Source organism: Crocodylus siamensis, chromosome 14, assembly GCF_052110815.1.
Source record: "Crocodylus siamensis isolate JL-2025a chromosome 14, ASM5211081v1, whole genome shotgun sequence".
In the NCBI taxonomy this organism is placed as follows: Eukaryota; Metazoa; Chordata; order Crocodylia; family Crocodylidae; genus Crocodylus; species Crocodylus siamensis.
Window position 1 is genome coordinate 11,779,404 of NC_143408.1, and position 18,205 is coordinate 11,797,608.

The window sequence follows — 18,205 nt, forward strand, 5'->3', positions numbered from 1 at the left end:
ATGCATGAATTTGGCTTTGTCAGGCCAGACTAATAAAGAAGAACTGAACAGATGGATGAGCTGAAAGGGCTAATGAACTGTGTATGTGCGCATGTGTGAAATATAGGCTCTTAGTTCAGTTTACTACAGTTTGGTCTCTGAAACTAAAGGGGGAAAAAAGTATTGTTCTTCCCAAGGAAAGAGCTTGGCTCCCATCTTATTGGCTGTAGAATCTTCTTTACATTTTATTTCAAAGATATGAATAGAGAGAAATTGAATTGCCACGGTTCTTTGCTGACCAAGAATCCTGGCTTCCTTTAAGTTTGGTTTTGGTTGTTTTTGTTTTGTTTTAAATGAGTTTCACCCTTACATCTCTTCCATTCCTACTTTTCTGACTGTGATATAAAAATGTTTACTTTGCAAAACACAGATTAAGATGCATGCTCCAAAGTGTTTTGGGTAACTCTTGAGTCCTGAAAAATCCCTTACCGTCATGATTTATGAAGGGAATAATTGCGTGAGTGCAAAATTCAGTGTCTGTAAGTCAGTTTAGTTTATAAACGGGAGGCAGGCTAGTGCCTTTGCTGCTGCTTCTGTTTCCTGTGCAGTAGCAAAGTGCAGTTAAAGTTCTGGGTGGCACCCATGCTGTATTCGGAAGAATGTGGGCTGCTGGTTTGAGAGAGAGAATTTAGGAAGTGTAGTGGACGGAGATGGTCAGTAGGAATCTGTGGAGGAGGAAAAGGATAGAAGGTTGCAGACATCAAGCAAGTGGCCCAATTTTAAGTCCAAGATCGCACTTTTGATTTTTCTAATCGGTAGGGGTGCACTGATAAAGATTTTTTTGGCCGATTTTTATTAACAAGCCATATTGGCCGATACCGGTCCGATTGCCAATATGTAGCCCAGCAGCTTGGAAAGCAGTATCTGCCTGGTTAGTCTGTTTTTGGGGAGGGAATGGGTGTCGGGGTGGGGAGAGCAGAGATCAGTGCTCCTGCCCCAACCCCACTTCCTCCCTCACTGTGGGTGGGGGGGCTTCTCCCACTACTATGTGCACCACTATGTGCCATGGGGGTATGTTCCCCCAGATTTGTATGTGGGTGGGTTGCTGCTGCAGGCTGGGGCCAGTGCCAGGTTCTTCCGGGGGGGGGGGGTTTGGGCTGGGGCTGTGCTGGGAGGGCTGTGGCAGCACTGGGAGGGGGCTGTGGTGAATTTTGGGGTAGCCGTAGCCTGCCTGAGTGCAGCCCCAGCCCCCCTACTGGGAAGATCCCAGTTCTACCTGCAGTGGCAACCCACCCTTGCCCCATGCACAGATAGCCCTGTGCCCTGCCCGAGCTGGGCAGTGTCTGCCCCAGCCCCATTCCCTTCCTCACCGCAGGGACCTCAATCTGCCTCTACTTCCCCCCCACGCAAAGACTTATCAGCGGGACCCTGCTCTCCAAGCTACTGGGTGGCTGTGTGCATGCTGCAGCTGCACGTGCACGTGGCATTTGTTGGCAACATTATTGGCCACATCAGCCAAAAAAAGCTGATGGCCAGTAATGTCAATTTTCCTTTTTTCAGTGCCAATTTACGATGTGGACCTCTACTAATATAAGTCAGATATTCTTTCCTCTGGCAGTCCCTTGAAACACCATGACCTAGAATTCTGCCGGTGTAGTTTTGTCATGAGGCACATCCTTTTTGCCAGAGACTTGTTTCATTATCATAGCTTAAAAAAAGAAGCTCCTGGCCGTTGTGAAGCAAACCAAGCTAACTTAATGCTACATAAAGCAATAAAGTGTTGTTGCCTACAGCTGCAAGGAACTTAACCATAGACTTTGATTTAAATGTCAGCACTGCTAACTTAAACTTCTGATAATTATTGTAAAACATTCTTTTAATTCCACGTTTCTGAGTTATTTCACACCTCTCTAGAAGCATCTTCCACCCCATAGGCACTTTTATAAAACCCTCCAGCTTCTCCCTAATGCTTACTACAATGTTGTATTGCTAATAGAGAGTCCTGGAGGGTACTGAAAGTATGCAAAAATAAATTCAACTGAATACCATTCACTTGTTTTAAACAAAATGAATGTAGTTTCTAGAGGGCTGCATAACTCAATTTCTTCTTGTCACAGAGTACATGCAATAGCCTGGATATTGATCTGAGGTTAAGGAGGTCAAGGTAATTCAAATGTTTGAGCAGAGTTTAAACAATAAATAGGCTTGTTTAATGTGCTCTAAAATTTGGATTAGATTCCAGTAGTGTTGCTGGGATAGAGATTTTGATCTGCAGTACATCCTTCAAAAGTTATTTGATGTTTGTAAGGAAAATGCCCTGTAGAGAGTTTAAGCTCAGTATTTAGACGATCCACGAGGGCTAGGGACAGACATTACACACAAACTGGTTTAAACCTGTAACAGAACAGACATTCAGTGCACATGAACCAGTTTCAAAATGGCCGAAACTGGTTTGAGGTAAACTTGGTTGAATCGCACTTAACCGATCTGGCTCAAATCAGTTTATGCAATGTCCGTCCCAGACCCATTCCCGATTTTAAGCTGAACCAGGTTCCTCCAGCATGTTCTGTGGGTGGGGCTCTGCGCTCTGTTCCAGAGTAGGGCTGGTCCCACTTCTGTGCGCTCTATCCAGAGTAGGGCTCTAGCCAGAGCAGATTTGGGACATGGCAAGACACTACCCACTTTGCCTTAACGGGGACATGCTAGCCAGAGAGGGGGTTAATTCTTTTTTCCTTCCTCTCTTCGTCTGGGGCTGGCAGACCCTGGCTGCAGGGCATAAAGGACGGAGGGGTCAACAGTCCAGTAGCCTGGGAGGTACCATACTGAGTAGCACAGCAGCAGAAAGGGATCTCGGTCGTAGTCGACTCCAAAACGAACATAAGTTGCCAATGTGATGAAGTAAAGCTAACCACAGTCTATCATTCATTAGCAGGTGTATCACAAACAGGTCTAAGGAGGTGATGCTTCCCCTCTATGTGGCATTGGTCAGGCCACAGCTGGAATACTGTATCCAGTTTTGGGTGCTGCACTTCAGGAGGGATGTAGATAGCCTGGAAAGTGTTCAGAGGAGGGCCACCCATTTGGTTAAAGGCCTGTAGAAAAAAACCGTACGAGGACCGATTTGAGGGACCTGAATCTCTTCAGCCTCTGCAAGAAAAGGCTGAGAGGAGATCTTGTGGCTGTTTACAAACTCATTTGGGAGCGGGGGCAGCAGGAAATAAAGGATATGATGTTTACCAGGGCCCCCATGGGGTAACTAGAAACAATGGTCACAAACTGAAGGAGAGCAAATTTAGACTTGACATCAGGAAAAAATTCTTTACAGTAAGGGTTGCCAAAATATGGAATGGGCTTCCAAGGGAGGTGGTGCTGTCCCCTTCCTCGGAGGTATTTAAGAGGAGATTAGACAAACACCTGGCTGGGGTCATCTAACCCCAGCACTCTTTGCTGCCTAGGGCAGGGGGTCAGACTCAATGATGTAACAGGTCCTTTCGGACCCTGAGATCTATAAAAATCTATGAATTGACCCTTCTCCCTGCCCACTTCACTTTAATAGGTTCATGCTGGAATGCTTGTCCTGCAGGGAGGAGGGCTTTGTTTCATGCTGGGGGGAGACTCTTTCCACCTTCTCCCAGGGTGGGGAGGGTGGGCTCTGTGTGGCACTGGAGGGACACTCCTCCTCCTCCTCCTCCTCCCCTTCCACCCCTGGTACTGTGGGGCTGGGGGGTGCGGGGGAGGGACGCTCTATGAGAGTCTGCCTGGCCTGGCCCCTGGAGGGGACTCTTTTTTTCTCTCTTTACCTCCTGTGGCTGCGGCTCAGTTACAGCTGCTCCCTGCACCCTAGCCAGGCTAAAGCCCCCACCCGGCAAGGGATGGAGGAGCAGGGGGAAGAAGAGTACCCTTTTGGGGCTGGGGTTGGACAGCCTCACATAGAGCGCCCCCCCCCCCCCCCCCCCCCCCCGGCTCTTCCCCTGCCACTACAGGGTGGGGAGGGGGGCTCCATTCAAGGCTGCCCAGCCTCAGAGGGGGATGTTTTCCATCTCCCTCCCCCGCTTCCCCATGGGGTGGGGTGGGCCCTGTTCAGTGCTGGGGGGGGACTCTTTCCCCTCTTCGTCCTCCTCCCTGGCTGCCACTGGGGGGGGCGGGGATCTATGTGCAGCACTTTCTGGCCCAGCCCAGCTGGGGCACAGGGAGCAGCTGTAACAGAGCCACAGCCGCTGGGGGGGTGGTCTTGCCCCTATGTCCCTGAGTTGGCCTTGCTCAGCCCTGGCCAAGGCAGCTGCATGGTTGGGCTGGGCCTGGCCACGAGGGTGGGGCTGCCTCTGGCTGGTGCAGGTTAGTGAAAGGGAGTGAGTGTATCCGGGCTGCTTACCCTGTCAGCAACTGCAGCCCAGTGCATGTGGCTGGCAGCTGGCTGGGCAGTACTTTACCTGGGCCCACTTGGTTTAAACCCCTCCTCAGTCTTACTCGGGCCTGGCTGTGTATGCCCTGCTGCACCTTTGCTTTCCTGTGGAAGAGAGGAGCTATTCTGGCCTCCCCAGGCTTCTGTCCTGAGCCACTGTAGGCACATGCCTGCATTTCCAGAATGAGAAGGGAATGTCTGTCCTCTTGTTAGACTAACCTGCAAAGATTTGAATCAATTCAGGCTTGGGCATTTTGAATGTCTGTCCCTAATAGAAAAGATTTAGGATCTTGTTTGATTTGTGGTCTGCAAGGACCTATAGGCTAAAGTGTCTTTCATAGTAGAGGGTTCTTCAGTCTAACGGAAAAAGGTATGAAATCCAATTATTGAAGGTTGAAATTAAACATACAATTATGCGAAATAGGTTGTGTGTGCATGTACATCCTTGGTTCTTTGGGTGAATCTGATATCTTTTATTAGACCAACTTAAATAGTTGGAAAAAATTGTTTTACAAGCTTTTGGGTTTAAAAACCCTTTGTTGTGCTGCAGAACTCTCTGCAGTTGGAGTGCGCTGTTCCTGGATGGAATAAATGGTAAAGAAGCCAGTGGCTGGGCTGGTATGCATGCAGCATGGGCAGTCAGTGAAGATGTAAATTGGGGAGTCAGTGGGTGAGAGATGGGCTGGGTGTCGGGGGAGAAGGGGGATGAGTGTAGCAGTTAAACAGTGGAGAGGTACCTGGGGAGTCGGATGTCAGGCAGGTCATAATGTGTCATAAATCCAATGTCTACATTTAGTTCATGATTTTTAGTATCCAGGAGGTTGATAAAGTGAAGTTTAATATGCTCGTCTCTGACAAGTGTTTTGTAAGTTCCCTTTGAGGATTAGAACTGAGAGATTGGGGAGAGAGTGATTGTGCTGTGACGAGTGTGGCCCCACACGTAGTTGGGTGTTCTTGTCTCTGATAGATTTCTGGTGTGCATTCATTCTGGTGTGCGGTTGCTGTTTGGTCTCTCCTGTCTATCTTCCATGAGGGCATTTGGTGCATTGGATGAGATATATTACCTTTCTGGAGGTGCAGCTGTAAGATTTGGGAATGCTGATGGCTCTGTTGTGGGGTGTAGTAATTGTGGGGGTGGTGGTGATGTGTTGGCAGGTTTTGTATTTCTTGTCATGGCATGGTCTGGATCCATTTGGTGTTTTCTGGGTCTGAGGAAGCTTGCTTCTGGTGATGAGGTTAGCGAGGTTTGGTGCTTGTTTGAAAGGTAGGATGGGTGGTTCTGGGAAGATCTCTTTAAGAACAGGGTTTCTTTCTAGTATGGGTTGCAAGGGTTTGAGGATTTTCCTTACGGGTTTGGGGGAGGGGTGAAATGTCATAACCAGCAGTGTGCAATTTGTGGGGGGGTTTCTTTTGTACTGTAGCAGTTCTTCATGTCGTATCCGGGTGGCTCTTTCAAACATGTGATCTTTCTCTCTCTCTTTCTCTCCTCCCCCCACCCCGCGCTCTCTCTCCCTCTCCTTGCTGGGTGAAAGCCTTTTTTATGATTGGTGAGGTGGCAATCCTGGGTGTTCTCCTCAGTGTAAATGTGGTGGTATCTGGGGGCTTGGCTGTATATCACAGCTTTTTTGGTGTGTTTAGGGTGATTGCTGATTCTGTGCAGATATGTATGTTGGTCTGTGGGTTTCTTGTATAATATGGTATGCATTTTACCTTTCTGGATATTGTTCATCATGTCTTAAAAAGGAGACTTGGTGCTGGAGTATTCGAGAGAGAGTCGGATGGAGGCATGATAATTGTTGAATTTCTGGTGGAACTCCATCACTTACACTGAAAACCTACAATCTTTGATTTAAGATGTCATCAATATACCTTATGTATAACAAGGGTTTGATGGTACAGTCCTTGAGTAAATTCTTTTTCCAGGTAGCTCATAAAAAAAGTTGGCATACATGTTCCATTTTGCTGTTTAAAAAAAATATGCTTACTTACTGGGAAACTTGCCAAGAGATTTAGTGGATACTCAGTCTTTTGAAACCCTTTATTCAAGATAGCTTATACTATATAGTTCAAAAAGAAAGTATGGGCTTGGTGCAGAAATTATCAGCCTAGATTGTGGAGGAAGTCCATGCTAGAAGGTCATAACGGCCTTATATGACCCTCTGGGCAGTGGGAGCAAGTGGCAGGTGACAGCAGGGGCTGGAGGAAATGGGTTTGTGGATTGGATTAGGCCTATGGGTTGATAGCTCTGATGTAACATTTTAAAGGCATCTGATGTATGTGGTTCTACTCTTTCTCCATGGATGGCTTATCAGTGATCAGTCCTCTTAGTGTTGATGCTCTTCATGCATAACATGTGGCAGGGGGGACCTTAGTTGGTGTTTGTTTGGAGTAATTTGTATAAATAATATGAAAAGGACTGTTCTGTCATCTGAATTGTATTATGCTGAAACCTTTAATCCACGCTACATTCTATTATCTCATGTGAAAACGGCTGTTCAGAGTTGCATAATGACTAACCAGTACCACCCCAAGATACGCTGCCCTATCTTTTGTCTGTCTTCAGACTAACATGGTTTAACTACCTCTCCTGATTGTATATATGAGGTTACAACATAGCAGCCACTTTCAAAAGTTAATTACAAAGTTACTAGTGGAGAGATGCCTATACCTGAAAGAATGTTATCCACCTGCTTTTGTGTTGCTTTATATATAAAAGAGGGGGACTCCCCCCCTGGGTTTTTCAAGCATTTTCTTCCCTATTAATGCATTATGAATGAACAAGGGGAACATGTCAAGTAACCAAGCTGAAAATCTATATCGGGTCTAAATGAAAATGGGTTTTAAACTAGTTTTAAACTAATTTTAAATAGGGTTACCTTATTTCCGGGTCCAAAAAAGAACACCTGTCATGGGGGGTGGGGGAGAGGCGGGGGAATATGATGGGGTGGGGGGGTCAGCAGTGCCCTGCCCCTGCCTATTCTGTTTCCCCTCACTGACAAGCCACATGCCCCCCTCCCCACCCTCCAGACCTGCTACTGCCCCTCACTCCCAAACAGCAGTACCCTGCCCTCCACACGTTGCTGGTGCCCTTTACTCCTGACCCACAGCTTCCTGATGCTGCCAGTGCCCTGCACACACAAAGCACGGTTGCCCCTCCTGTTCCCCATGCCCCTCACCCTTGATCCACAGCCCCTGCCTACCTGCCAGTGCCTCATTCCTGACCTGTGTGTCTGTTCCCCACGGGGGATCATGTGACTGCTGACAACCAATCACCTTGCCTGCTGCTCCCATCTAGAAGCAGCCAGTCTGAGACAGCAGAAAACCTGGACATTTGCTCTCCTTAAAAAAATCCACCTGGATGGAGCACAGGGGTCCAAAAAAGAGGGCATGTCTGGGAAAACCTAGATGTATGGTAACCCTATTTTAAACTTGGCCTGTTAGCAGGTAGATGTATGGGCACCTGCCAGTGAAACTACATTTGTTACTAAAGGTTGAGGTTATACATTTGCTTTACTGCTGGATGATAGGGAAGCGGGGATCCCAACATCCCCTTTTGGTCCTGATTTTTTTTTTTTCCCCAAGAATTTCCTGGGATAGAATCCAGAAAGCTTTATGGGAAGCTGTCTCCAGAAGACTCTCTAGAACTTTCTGGCCTGTACTTTCAGTGATTGCAGGCACATGAGGAAGACTGACTATAACCATTCCATGACAATGACCATTTTACTCTGTGTGCTGTAAATGGATGCCTTCTGCTTTGTCAACAACAGTGCTTAATTCCTGCAAGATCAGTACTAGTTGTGTTCATGACTTCAAGCATGGTGAGTGCCCCCTTAACTGGCTGATTTTTTTTTTTTTGGGTTCCCTGGGTCCTGACGGATATAGCTGTGGGTGGCAGGGGTGAGTGAGAGCTGTGCAGATGCAGCCCTTGCTCACGCTGCTGCCTGAATGCTGATCTGCGCCTGCCGCAGCTGCCACTGGCCCTGTGGTTCTGCCCCATTAATCTAGAGACCTACTCAATTCGTGGGGGTTTTTTTTGTGGATTTCATAGAAACTGCAAATTCGGGCAAGGTCTGTGAAATCTGCAAAATAGAAAGAAGGAAAAAAATAAAATGTTGGGTCCCCAGTGGGAGCCAGTGGTTTTCATGGCCAGTTTGGCCTGGAAGCCCACTGGCAGGGAGGGGGAGAGGGATGGGAAGCCATCAGCACAGAGGGGAGTAGCCAAGATGGCAGCTGCTACCCCTCTTTGCCAGTAGGTGGCAAGGAGCAGGGGCACATGATAGGACAGCCCTCTCAGTAAGTCAGAGGTATGGGAGGGAGGGCGCTGTGATAAGCCTGTGAAAATGGCAGCTGGCCCTGTGATCAGCCACCTGCCTCCTTGATTTCAGTAGGTTCCTACCCATGAGATGACCCCGTGGTCTGGATCTGGCTCGGCGCTCACAGTTGGTTTAACACTTCCTTTATCTCATCTTGGCCCCTCTGATTTGGCCAGTAATTTTCTCTAAGGCATAGTATCAACACTTTTGCTAAGTCCACTGTATTGCTCTTGTTTAAGAAATTGATGGATCTTCTCATAGAATAATATTATATTAGTTTGCAGTCATCCTCCAAGGAACATGCTATTCTGTTCCCATGTTTGTCCACATCTTGAATTATTTATTCCTTTTGGTATCTGTTCTAAGATCTTATCCACAGCTAGACACAAGTTAACAGCTCTGTAACTGCCTCTGTCATTATTTTTTCTTAGCAAAATGTAGCACTTTTTTTTTTTCAATTTCACAAGAATGTAGGGCTACCATCCTTCCAGTTCCATGCTAGAGGAATTCCTGTTCTGTTTGCCACATCCTTCAGTGTTTTGGGATGGAGATCATTTGGGCCACTCTATTTTTGTAATATCAAGTGGTTCTCATTGTACTGTGCTACTCCACTCAATTGCAGCTTCATACTGAAGAGTGAGGCAAAGTATTTTTATTCTTAGATTTCTACCCTATCTTCAGCTTTAGCTTTATTTCTTCCCTCTTTGTTCTTTCGCTTTAGTTCTGAATTCTTTGAAAACAGAAATATAGTCCATCTTCCTTCTGTTCAGTCCGAATTTTGGTTCCTTGTAAATCCTGTGCTTAGTCTTACTGGTCTGCGTTTGGGGTGCTTGTTTGACGTGAAGGTGTGCAGCTGTTTCCTTTGCGTATGACTGATTTCATTCACAATTAGGACTTCATGCAGCCATTTTTGAGGACAGCTTGGTTTTGGTGGCTGCAACACAAGATCTGCCAAATGCTGTCCAACCCACACGTGGAGAGGACACCCAAAGACCTGGTCATACACTGTACCTATAACTCCATAGCAATAGAGTTGGGAGGCAAATGTGGAGTTGCTGTCTAGGTGGGGCGGAGAGGGGAGATCTTAGTGTTGTGAGATGCTGGGCTGCCTAGTTCCCTAATAAAAATTGTTGAAGTGGACAGGTGTAACCTGAATGAAGTTCACTTCCATATCAGGCATTTCTAAATCATCCAGGTTTTTAATTTTTTTTTCTTTCAGTTTAAGGAGGGGTTAAGTTGTGCCTGAATACCTCTGCATTGTATGTCTGCTTGCTTTATTTTATTATTTTAAACCTGTTATTGCATAATACATGTAACGTGTACACACTCCAAATCAGTTTTAATGTTCACATGCTATGCTAGTTTGTGTAGACCTGGATGTCATTTATTCTGTGCTAGGCCAAAATGTCATACTTGTCTTTCACTCCTATTAATATTTCTGTGAGACAACTAGTATGCATTTTTGGCCTGCCTGAGCTCTCCTGAGCACACCCAACATTTTATAATGTCAATGTGCGTTACTGTGTCTGTTTCTTTGGTTCATTTAATTTGTGACTTCTTCATTCTTTAAACTCAGTGTTGCTCTAAGATGGATGATACCAATTTGCGCTTATTCAGAAATAATGGATACTAGCTGAAACCCACAAAACATTTATGATTTACGTTTTCATTGCGAAAGTATTTCCTTGAATACGGGATTTTTAGGTATCCTTTGATGGAATACTTTAACGTACCAAAACTTCCCACCCTCCAAAAGGGTACGTAACGATGTCCATGTGTAAACACAGGTCCTCTGGATACATATTTTATCAAAAGTCTGACCTTATGACTTGTGTATAGTCATAGAATATGAGGGCCCTTGTACATATGAGGAAGTTGCCCCTTTTAGTGGTTTAATTCCCTTTTTAACAATGTAATTGCATAAGTGTACATGTTCGGCAGCATGTTATGATTTAAATTTTGTAACAGTATATGTGTTTGGCAGCGTATTTTGATTTAAATTACTTTTATGTTGAAATTCAAGCACATCCCACGTATTTTAGTTTGTTACATAACAAATTACAGTGCTATTCCTCATGTGTACAAGGGCTGTATCTGAAGATGGGGATGGTGCACGGGGTGCTGGAAGCCCGGGTGTGCTTAGGAAAGCTCAGGCTTGGCAGGCTTACAGTGCTCCATGTACTTTCCCTGCTGTCATCCAGCTGCCTTCCTGCCACCTTCCCGTGGCAGCCAACCCGTTTCTGGGTGAGAATGTGGCGAGGATGGTCCATGGGGTGCTGGAAGCCTGCCAAGCCCAAGCTTCCCTGAGCACGCCCAGGCTTCCTGCGCCCTGTCCACTGTTGGATCTGATGGGTACTGCCTCTTAGCTGGGGCTGCACCCACACAGCTAGCACCTTGCCTGGGCAGCCCTGGGGGGGATGCTGCCGCTGTGGAGGGAAGCGCCCCTTCCCTTCCCTTCCCCCCTGCAGTCCAGGGGCTGCGTGGCCCTGGGGCAGGTCATGTGGGCAGGCTCTGCCAGGGGGTGGGGAGGAAGGGGGGAAGCAGCAAAGGGCCCGGTCTTTTTTTCTTATTTTTCTCTTGAAGCCTGCCTGTCTCCTGTGGCCAGAGTGTAAGCTACTGGAGGGTTGCACAGCCGATGAGCTGTGGGGGACCCCAATATTTCCTTCTGTGGTGGTGGTGGCCTCTGGGCAATACCCACCCCCTGATACCCTGCCTGGGGGGTGCTGCTGCTGCTGCAGAGGGAAGCACTAGGGCCCCCGCAGCTCAGGACCCACCGGCAGCTCACCCCCTCCCCCAACGTGGGAGAGGTGGGCAGGCTCCAGGGGGGTGGGAAAAAAAGGATTGGGCCCATCCCTGCTTTTTCCACACCTCCCTCTTCAGCAGAGCCTTCTCGGTCCATGGCAGGGGCCCTGGTGCTTCACTATAGCTCTGACTTGTCTGCATATCTGTTCGAAATGCTCATTCTATCTGTCTGGAACACTCTGGTTGTTCCAGTAAGCGCTGTGATTGGCTGCTGAGGCAACCAGTCTGTGCTCTGGACAGAGAATAAGCCTATTGTTAGTGTTAGTAGTATTATTTTCCCTGAATCTAAATATATGACTTTTTTTGTAGTGCAGTCACTTCCTTTCTAATACTGACAAGCGTGCCTATGAATGAGTCATGCAAAACTGTAGTCAGTGATGATGGTTTTAAAGTGTTTCTTTTTATTAAATGTAAATAGTGTGTACCTTGGGAAATAATCCTGTGTTCTTTCATTGGTTCCAGTGGTGACAGCACTTAGTACTGCCTTTTAATTTTAAAAAATATTATCACTGTTTTCTGTTAGGTCACCTATTGTCAGTTAAATTTTGGAGCTATCTGTGTATAAGTGATTTGGACTTAATTTGCGAGATATTTATACACTTATATGGAAGCCGGAACTTCTGTTGATTTTCTGTTTGTTATTGTTAATGATCAGACTTACAAATATATTCATTTGCAGGCTTTCAGAATATAGGAAAATAATTTCCTAAATTTACTTGAGGTAAATTTGTAAATTCATTTATACTGGGTATTACAATATTTGGGTGCATGTTTTAAGACACAAAAGATAACCAAACAGTAATTGGCGATATGTCAATTTATATTTATTATTATTATTATTTATTTATTTATCCCGTTCAGTGAAATTCTGTGACTGATGTTTGGTATGGTTGAATATAATTTATCGTAGTGCTTAGGGGTTTGAATATCAGCCTTTGACGCAACACATCTTAATCCCATATGTTTTAGCTGTTGGTTTGATCTGAAGAGTGGACTACTTTAGTCTGTAATGCAAACAATTATTTTATTAACGTTTTTCTCTTGTGATTTCAGAGGTCAGCAGATGGGTCAAGTCCAGAAGATGGAGAAGGTAAGGGAGTACCTTTGTTTGAAAATGGCTAGCTATTGCTTAGTGAAAGTTGTTCTCTAGCTCTGAATTGTCCTTTCTGTGCCGCTCCTCCAGATTCAGATCCTGAGGATGGAAGTTACTGTCCTCCAGTAAAGCGGGAAAGAACTTCATCTTTAACACAGTTTCCTCCTTCACAGTCAGGTAAACCACTTCTTTATACTTAACATGTTATACGTATTTGATTGTTCTCACCTGGGATGATCTACTCACTTGCGCAGGACTGGGACTTATTTTGCCTTTCATTCCTAGTATCTCAGCAGTGAAGAGGCTGAAGAAATTGTAGAGTAGGTACAGTGATGCAACGTTCTTTAGCACGGGGCTCTAGCTGCTGGTGGCCCTTAAGAGGGCACTGTGTTTCTTGGGCCCCTGCAGCTGCCTCTTACTGCCATGTGGTGAGGAGCAGGGGAATGTGTACTGCTCATGGCACGATGGAGCTGTCTGTGTAGCCCACATGGCAGAGGGTGGGGGGAGCTGCCCACACAGTGTATGGCCAATGTGGTTTGTGGCATCTGGTCAGAATGAAGTAGAACCGCCTTGCTTTAACATGCAAGCAGGTTCAGAAGTTGTAATTGAAAAGTACTTACAACTTGATTTTTATCTTGCCATGTTTTTAAGTTGCACGAAAATGTGACAACAGTTTGATTTGGAAACTTCACTCCTTTAGAGATACTTTATGTGCAGCATTCTCACTTAGTTTCATTCTTGTAGCATAGCGTCTCTGTTAGATTTTTTTTAATGTTCTTTGCCACATCTCTTGGCTGGAGCGAGAGTGCTGTTTGTATTATCTTCAGAATACTCCATCTACTTCCTTTCTGATCATATTCTATTGAAGAAACTTCTTTCCTACAGGAGCCATCAAGAAGCGTTAATTGGCATAATTTCAGCTGCCCCCCCCCCCCCCCATCTCCCTGCCCCCTGCATCCTCTGGACAAGCCACCCGTGGTTCTGCGCCACTCTGTGGGGGGGCCTCAATCTGCAACCCCACATGCCCCTTCCCCCTCCCTCCCCCAAGACTTATTGACAGGACATTGGTCTCCAAGCTGTAGGACTGTATATCAGCTTGGATCTGTATTGGCTAGCATGGCTAGCTGAATAACTGGCAATCCATATTGGCCAAAAAAAATCTTTATCAGTGCACCCCTGCAGCTTGACCATGAATAAAATTCCAACCTGATCCCAAATGTGGTATTCAGTCTGACCCTGAGTAGGTGACCAAGACCCTCTAGCCAGGGATCTTTGGATTTCCACAGGAGCACTGGCTTACTCCAGTCAAAATCCACAGCTCTGATGTGACTTTCTGAGGAAGGGTGGGGGAGTGGGGTGCAGGGGATGACCACATTCCCTGACCTAATATGGCAACCAGCAAAGCTCAGAAGCATGGCATAACCAAGCATCCTCCACTCTGCACTGCAACCTGGAGACCAAAAATAGAATGCTGTACCTTTTCTTAACCAAAGCTATTACTAGGTAGACTGAGTTAAGAGCATGGATAAGCATTGGTCAGGGATGATTATAGAGTAGCATTGCCTGGAGAGGGTTGTAAGGAGTGGGTTATGAAGAGCAGCAGCTGAAAGCTCACAAGTTCCTGTCTCTCCCTGTCCACATCCCCCTCCCCTCAGCTTGAAGATCATTAGGAAAGCTCTGCAGTCCAGGACAGATGGAAATAGGGACCATGCTCAACAGTATGAGGATTAAGTAGAGCTCCACAAGTGGCATAATTATGAAACAAAATTAAAGAGTAGGGACAAGTTTAAGGAGATAGGAATTATAGAAAGTAGGATTTTTGGCTTTCTATACAGGACTTTTAATGCATGGAGTCTACACTGCAGTAGGGGACTGCAAACACAAGTGGACAGTGTTTGATTTTTCCCACACTTCTGGGTTTTGCTGGCTACCACATGAAGCTAGGACGGGCAGGTCACCATTGCTAACATGCAGGGAAGAACTGTGATAGAGCTGGCTTCTCTAGCCCTAGAGAAGGAGTACTTGTATATATTCCTGATTTACAGGTTCCCAAACTTTAAAATACTCTCAGACCTTGTGTGGTAAAAGTAGGGACAGCTTAGTTGACTGTAAAAATATTCTCTAAATACTTACTTATTTGAGCCTTGGTTTGTGTTAAGTGTTGTTTACGTAGTCACTTACTTTCCTGGGAGGGTATTGATATCACACTTTGAAATGCAAGCTTTGGCTCTTTTATAAATGGATCTGTTAGTACTATATACTTTGGTTATCATGGTTTCTTATGCCTTATTTATGCTGGGAAAATTAATTTGTAGGGGTGCACTAATAGAGATTTTGGGGGCTGATACCGATAGCTGATACTTAAGGAGGCATATCAGCTTATACCAATCCGATTTCTGATGCAGCTGCCTCCAGCTGGCAAGTCAGGTGGGGTGGTGCAGCTCAATGCCCCCTTCAGAAGGGGAGGGGCAGGCGCTGCCCAAGCAGGGTGGGGGGGGCAGTCGCAGCTCATGGGAGGGGAGACTGTTCCCACAGTTGCTAGTACCCCAGGAGGGCAAGGGGGGCAGGGGGATGTGCCCCTTGTGTCTGCATGGTGCAAGCTGCATCTGGGGCTGTGCGGGGCTCTTCTCACTGGGGGCTGGGCCCAGAGTGGGCACTGGTGGCACTGGGAGAATGCTGCATCCACCCCAGATTTCACTGCCACTCCACTCCCAATGCTGCTGCCACCACCAACCACCCAGTGCAGCCCTGGCTCAATGTCCCACCTCCACCCACATGCCGGGAAAAGCCAGGGCTGCACCGGGCAGCTGGGAGTGGGCAGTGGTGAAACTGGGGTGGATGCAGCATCCTCCCAGTGTTACCAGCACCCACCGAGAACAGCCCCGTGGAGCCTCGGCTGCAGCCTGCCCCACCCCACACAGATCCGAGAGCACACCCCCCTTCCTCCCCCATGCCCTCCCGATGTGCAAATAGTGGTGGGAGCTGCCTCAAGCTGGCTTCAGCCCTCCCTCACCTTTGGGGAGGGGGGGCATTGATCTGCCCCCCATCCCTCCCCTTCCACCACATTGGACTTACTGGCTGGAGGCAGCTATCCACACTGCCAGCTGTGCTCCTCATTCCCCTACTGCTACATGCAGCACAGGCATTTATCGGCCAAATTATTGGCCCTATCGGGCAGATATCCAGTACAGCCAGTTTTCTTTATATTGCATAGCTATGTCTGTATTTATAGTTCAATATTAACTACCTTATCTAGACTAGACTTTTTGTAGTGTTTTATTGTATTAAGGTAAAATGTTTTAAATATATTTTATGAAGGATCCAAAGTAGAAGTTCTATATGTATACTAGCTCTGTAGAAGTGGAAGTTACACTCTGTTGAATGGGCACATGTTTTAACGTTTAAGTGTTTGACTTTGCAGTCTCAACGCTTTTTTTCCTATTGTTGTTGGTAATGCAATATCTTTTTCAGATTGTGCTTTAAATTTGATATATTGAATGTTACAATGAGAGCAATTAATGCTGTGCTGCCTTTTTTTTTTTTTTCTTTCTTTTACTATAGTAACAAAGAACAATGTCTTTATGCCATCAAGCTTCTGTGAACCTTCTACAGGAAATTCTGACTCAGAACCAGGTCAGCTTCCTAAACTTTCTTTCTCACCAAAAAGTTGTGGATTATGTTGGGATCAAGAACTGTCTGTTTAGCACTTCGAGTAAGAAATTTGCTGGAAGAAAGCAGATTAGTTGCTGCTGTTTGTTTCCATTCATAACCACGTTTTCCTGACATTCGTTTTAAATGGATTGTTTTTTGGCTTTTGTGCCTTTTGGGCTTCTTAATTGTACTTCTCACTTTGCAATAGCTGAACTTCAGGTGAATTGAGAGTAGTGTATCTGTTTGTGTCATTGTTCTCAAAGATGGTTTCAGGGTTCATAACTCTTATCCTGCAAATGTAATTGTCTTTTTCCATGCAAGCTGAATGCTGTTACAGAAATAACAGAACCCATACATTACAAGACTGTTTAATTCCTGAAAAAGATTTAAACACTAATTGTGCGATGGTTTTACTCTATCTAGGGCCCCCACTACATGTGCGGGTAAAAGCACAATGGAATCTACGCACAATCCACACAATCATGCCTCCTGCCCTGCCACGCTTGCATGGCAGGAGGTGCAGTTTTGGGATCGCACATTGGATCACATTGTGCCTTATTGCTGGTACAGAGGGAGCTCGGTACTGGGCTACTCCTGCAGTTGTGAGCTCCTTCACTTGAGGGACTGCCAGCTGCAGAGGCACCCGTGCATGCCTGAAGTTGGGGGATCACGGCAGCTGCAATCTTGTGTGACTTGTGGGGGTGTGGAACCTTCAGGCCCTGGGGATCACGGCAGCTGTGATCCCCATGGCCCGGGGGTTTCATGTAGGGCATGGTGCACTTCTGTGGCTGGGAGCCCTGTCCACTGATGGGACTCTCAGCCACTGGGGAGACCCTGCTACACATGCAAACTTTAAAGCTCGGTAGCAACCAGGTCTAAAGTTAGATCTCTAAACTGTGTCCTTACTTGGTAGCTGGTTGGAGCTTTTTATTGTACGATAAGTACTTTGTGCTTGTAGTTAGTATTATAGTAATTGCACAGTTAACTGGTTAGTTGTGCAATACCTATAATATGTAAAGGGGGCCTAGAAGATAGGATTTTGACTTGTAATTTTGGGCTATCTGACTTCTGCCACTCTTTCATCCCTTTGGAACGGGGAGCTTCACCTCGCTCCTTTTACATCAAAGGGCCTTCTTGTCCATAGCAGTTGCCTAGCCACAGCAAGGAAATGAATGTGTGTTGGAATCTGTTTTCTTATCCTGAACTTGAAAGAATAGCTAGGCTTGTGTGTGTCAGAGCTTCAGGGGCATCAGTGTGACCCTCTCTCAACCTGTTGCTGGACATGAGAATTGCAAAATTATATTTTTAGAATGGAATAATGAAAAACCTTGATTCTTTCAACTTTGCACCCAACTTAGTATTGTTTTTCTCATGCTCCTCCAAAGAATGTGCTCAAATAAGTGGAACTGGGCACAAAGTGGCTGAGTTATGACAACTAGAATTTGGTTCCACAGATGATTTGGGGAGAGATCCATATTTATATAGAAAGTTCAGAGTACAGATCAGTAACTTTATGTAAATGCTGTATTACTGCTAAATGATGTCTCAAGCCTGCGATATTCCAAATTTTAACAGTAAACTTTACAAGAATTTACAAGATTTAGCCTTGTCCTGTAGTGACATTCTTGTATCAACCATACTACTATAAACATATGGTAATGTCTTTGTTCCAAGTTTTAAACTGATATAGCAATTGACTTTTCCCCCCCCCCCTTTATACAAAGCTTAATAGTGGCTTTATAGAGCATTATTAAATTTTTAACCTAATAACAAGACTTGAGGCAGTTTTAACTCACATTAGGAGTTTGCGTAATGTTATTGAGCCTATTTAAGATGAGCAGAAAATTTGACAACAGGAGCCAAATTTCTAAAAGGGACCATTTTATCACATTGACTCAACCAATTTACCTTAATTCTTAGATAATGTTGTACATAATCATTATAAAGTTTTGGAAAGGATACCTT

General features: G+C 45.8%; 1 protein-coding gene across 5 annotated transcripts in view; it reads left to right on the forward strand.

Moving 5' to 3' along the window:
• RANBP3 (RAN binding protein 3) overlaps positions 1–18,205 on the forward strand; it is a 127,444-nt gene that overhangs the window by 34,118 nt on the left and 75,121 nt on the right. For all 5 annotated transcript variants that reach the window (XM_090027098.1, XM_090027099.1, XM_090027100.1 and 2 more), the window contains 3 exons: positions 12,550–12,586; positions 12,680–12,766; positions 16,151–16,222. In XM_090027098.1, coding sequence (XP_089883224.1) covers positions 12,550–12,586; positions 12,680–12,766; positions 16,151–16,222 — 196 coding nt within the window. The remainder of the gene's footprint in view (positions 1–12,549; positions 12,587–12,679; positions 12,767–16,150; positions 16,223–18,205) is intronic.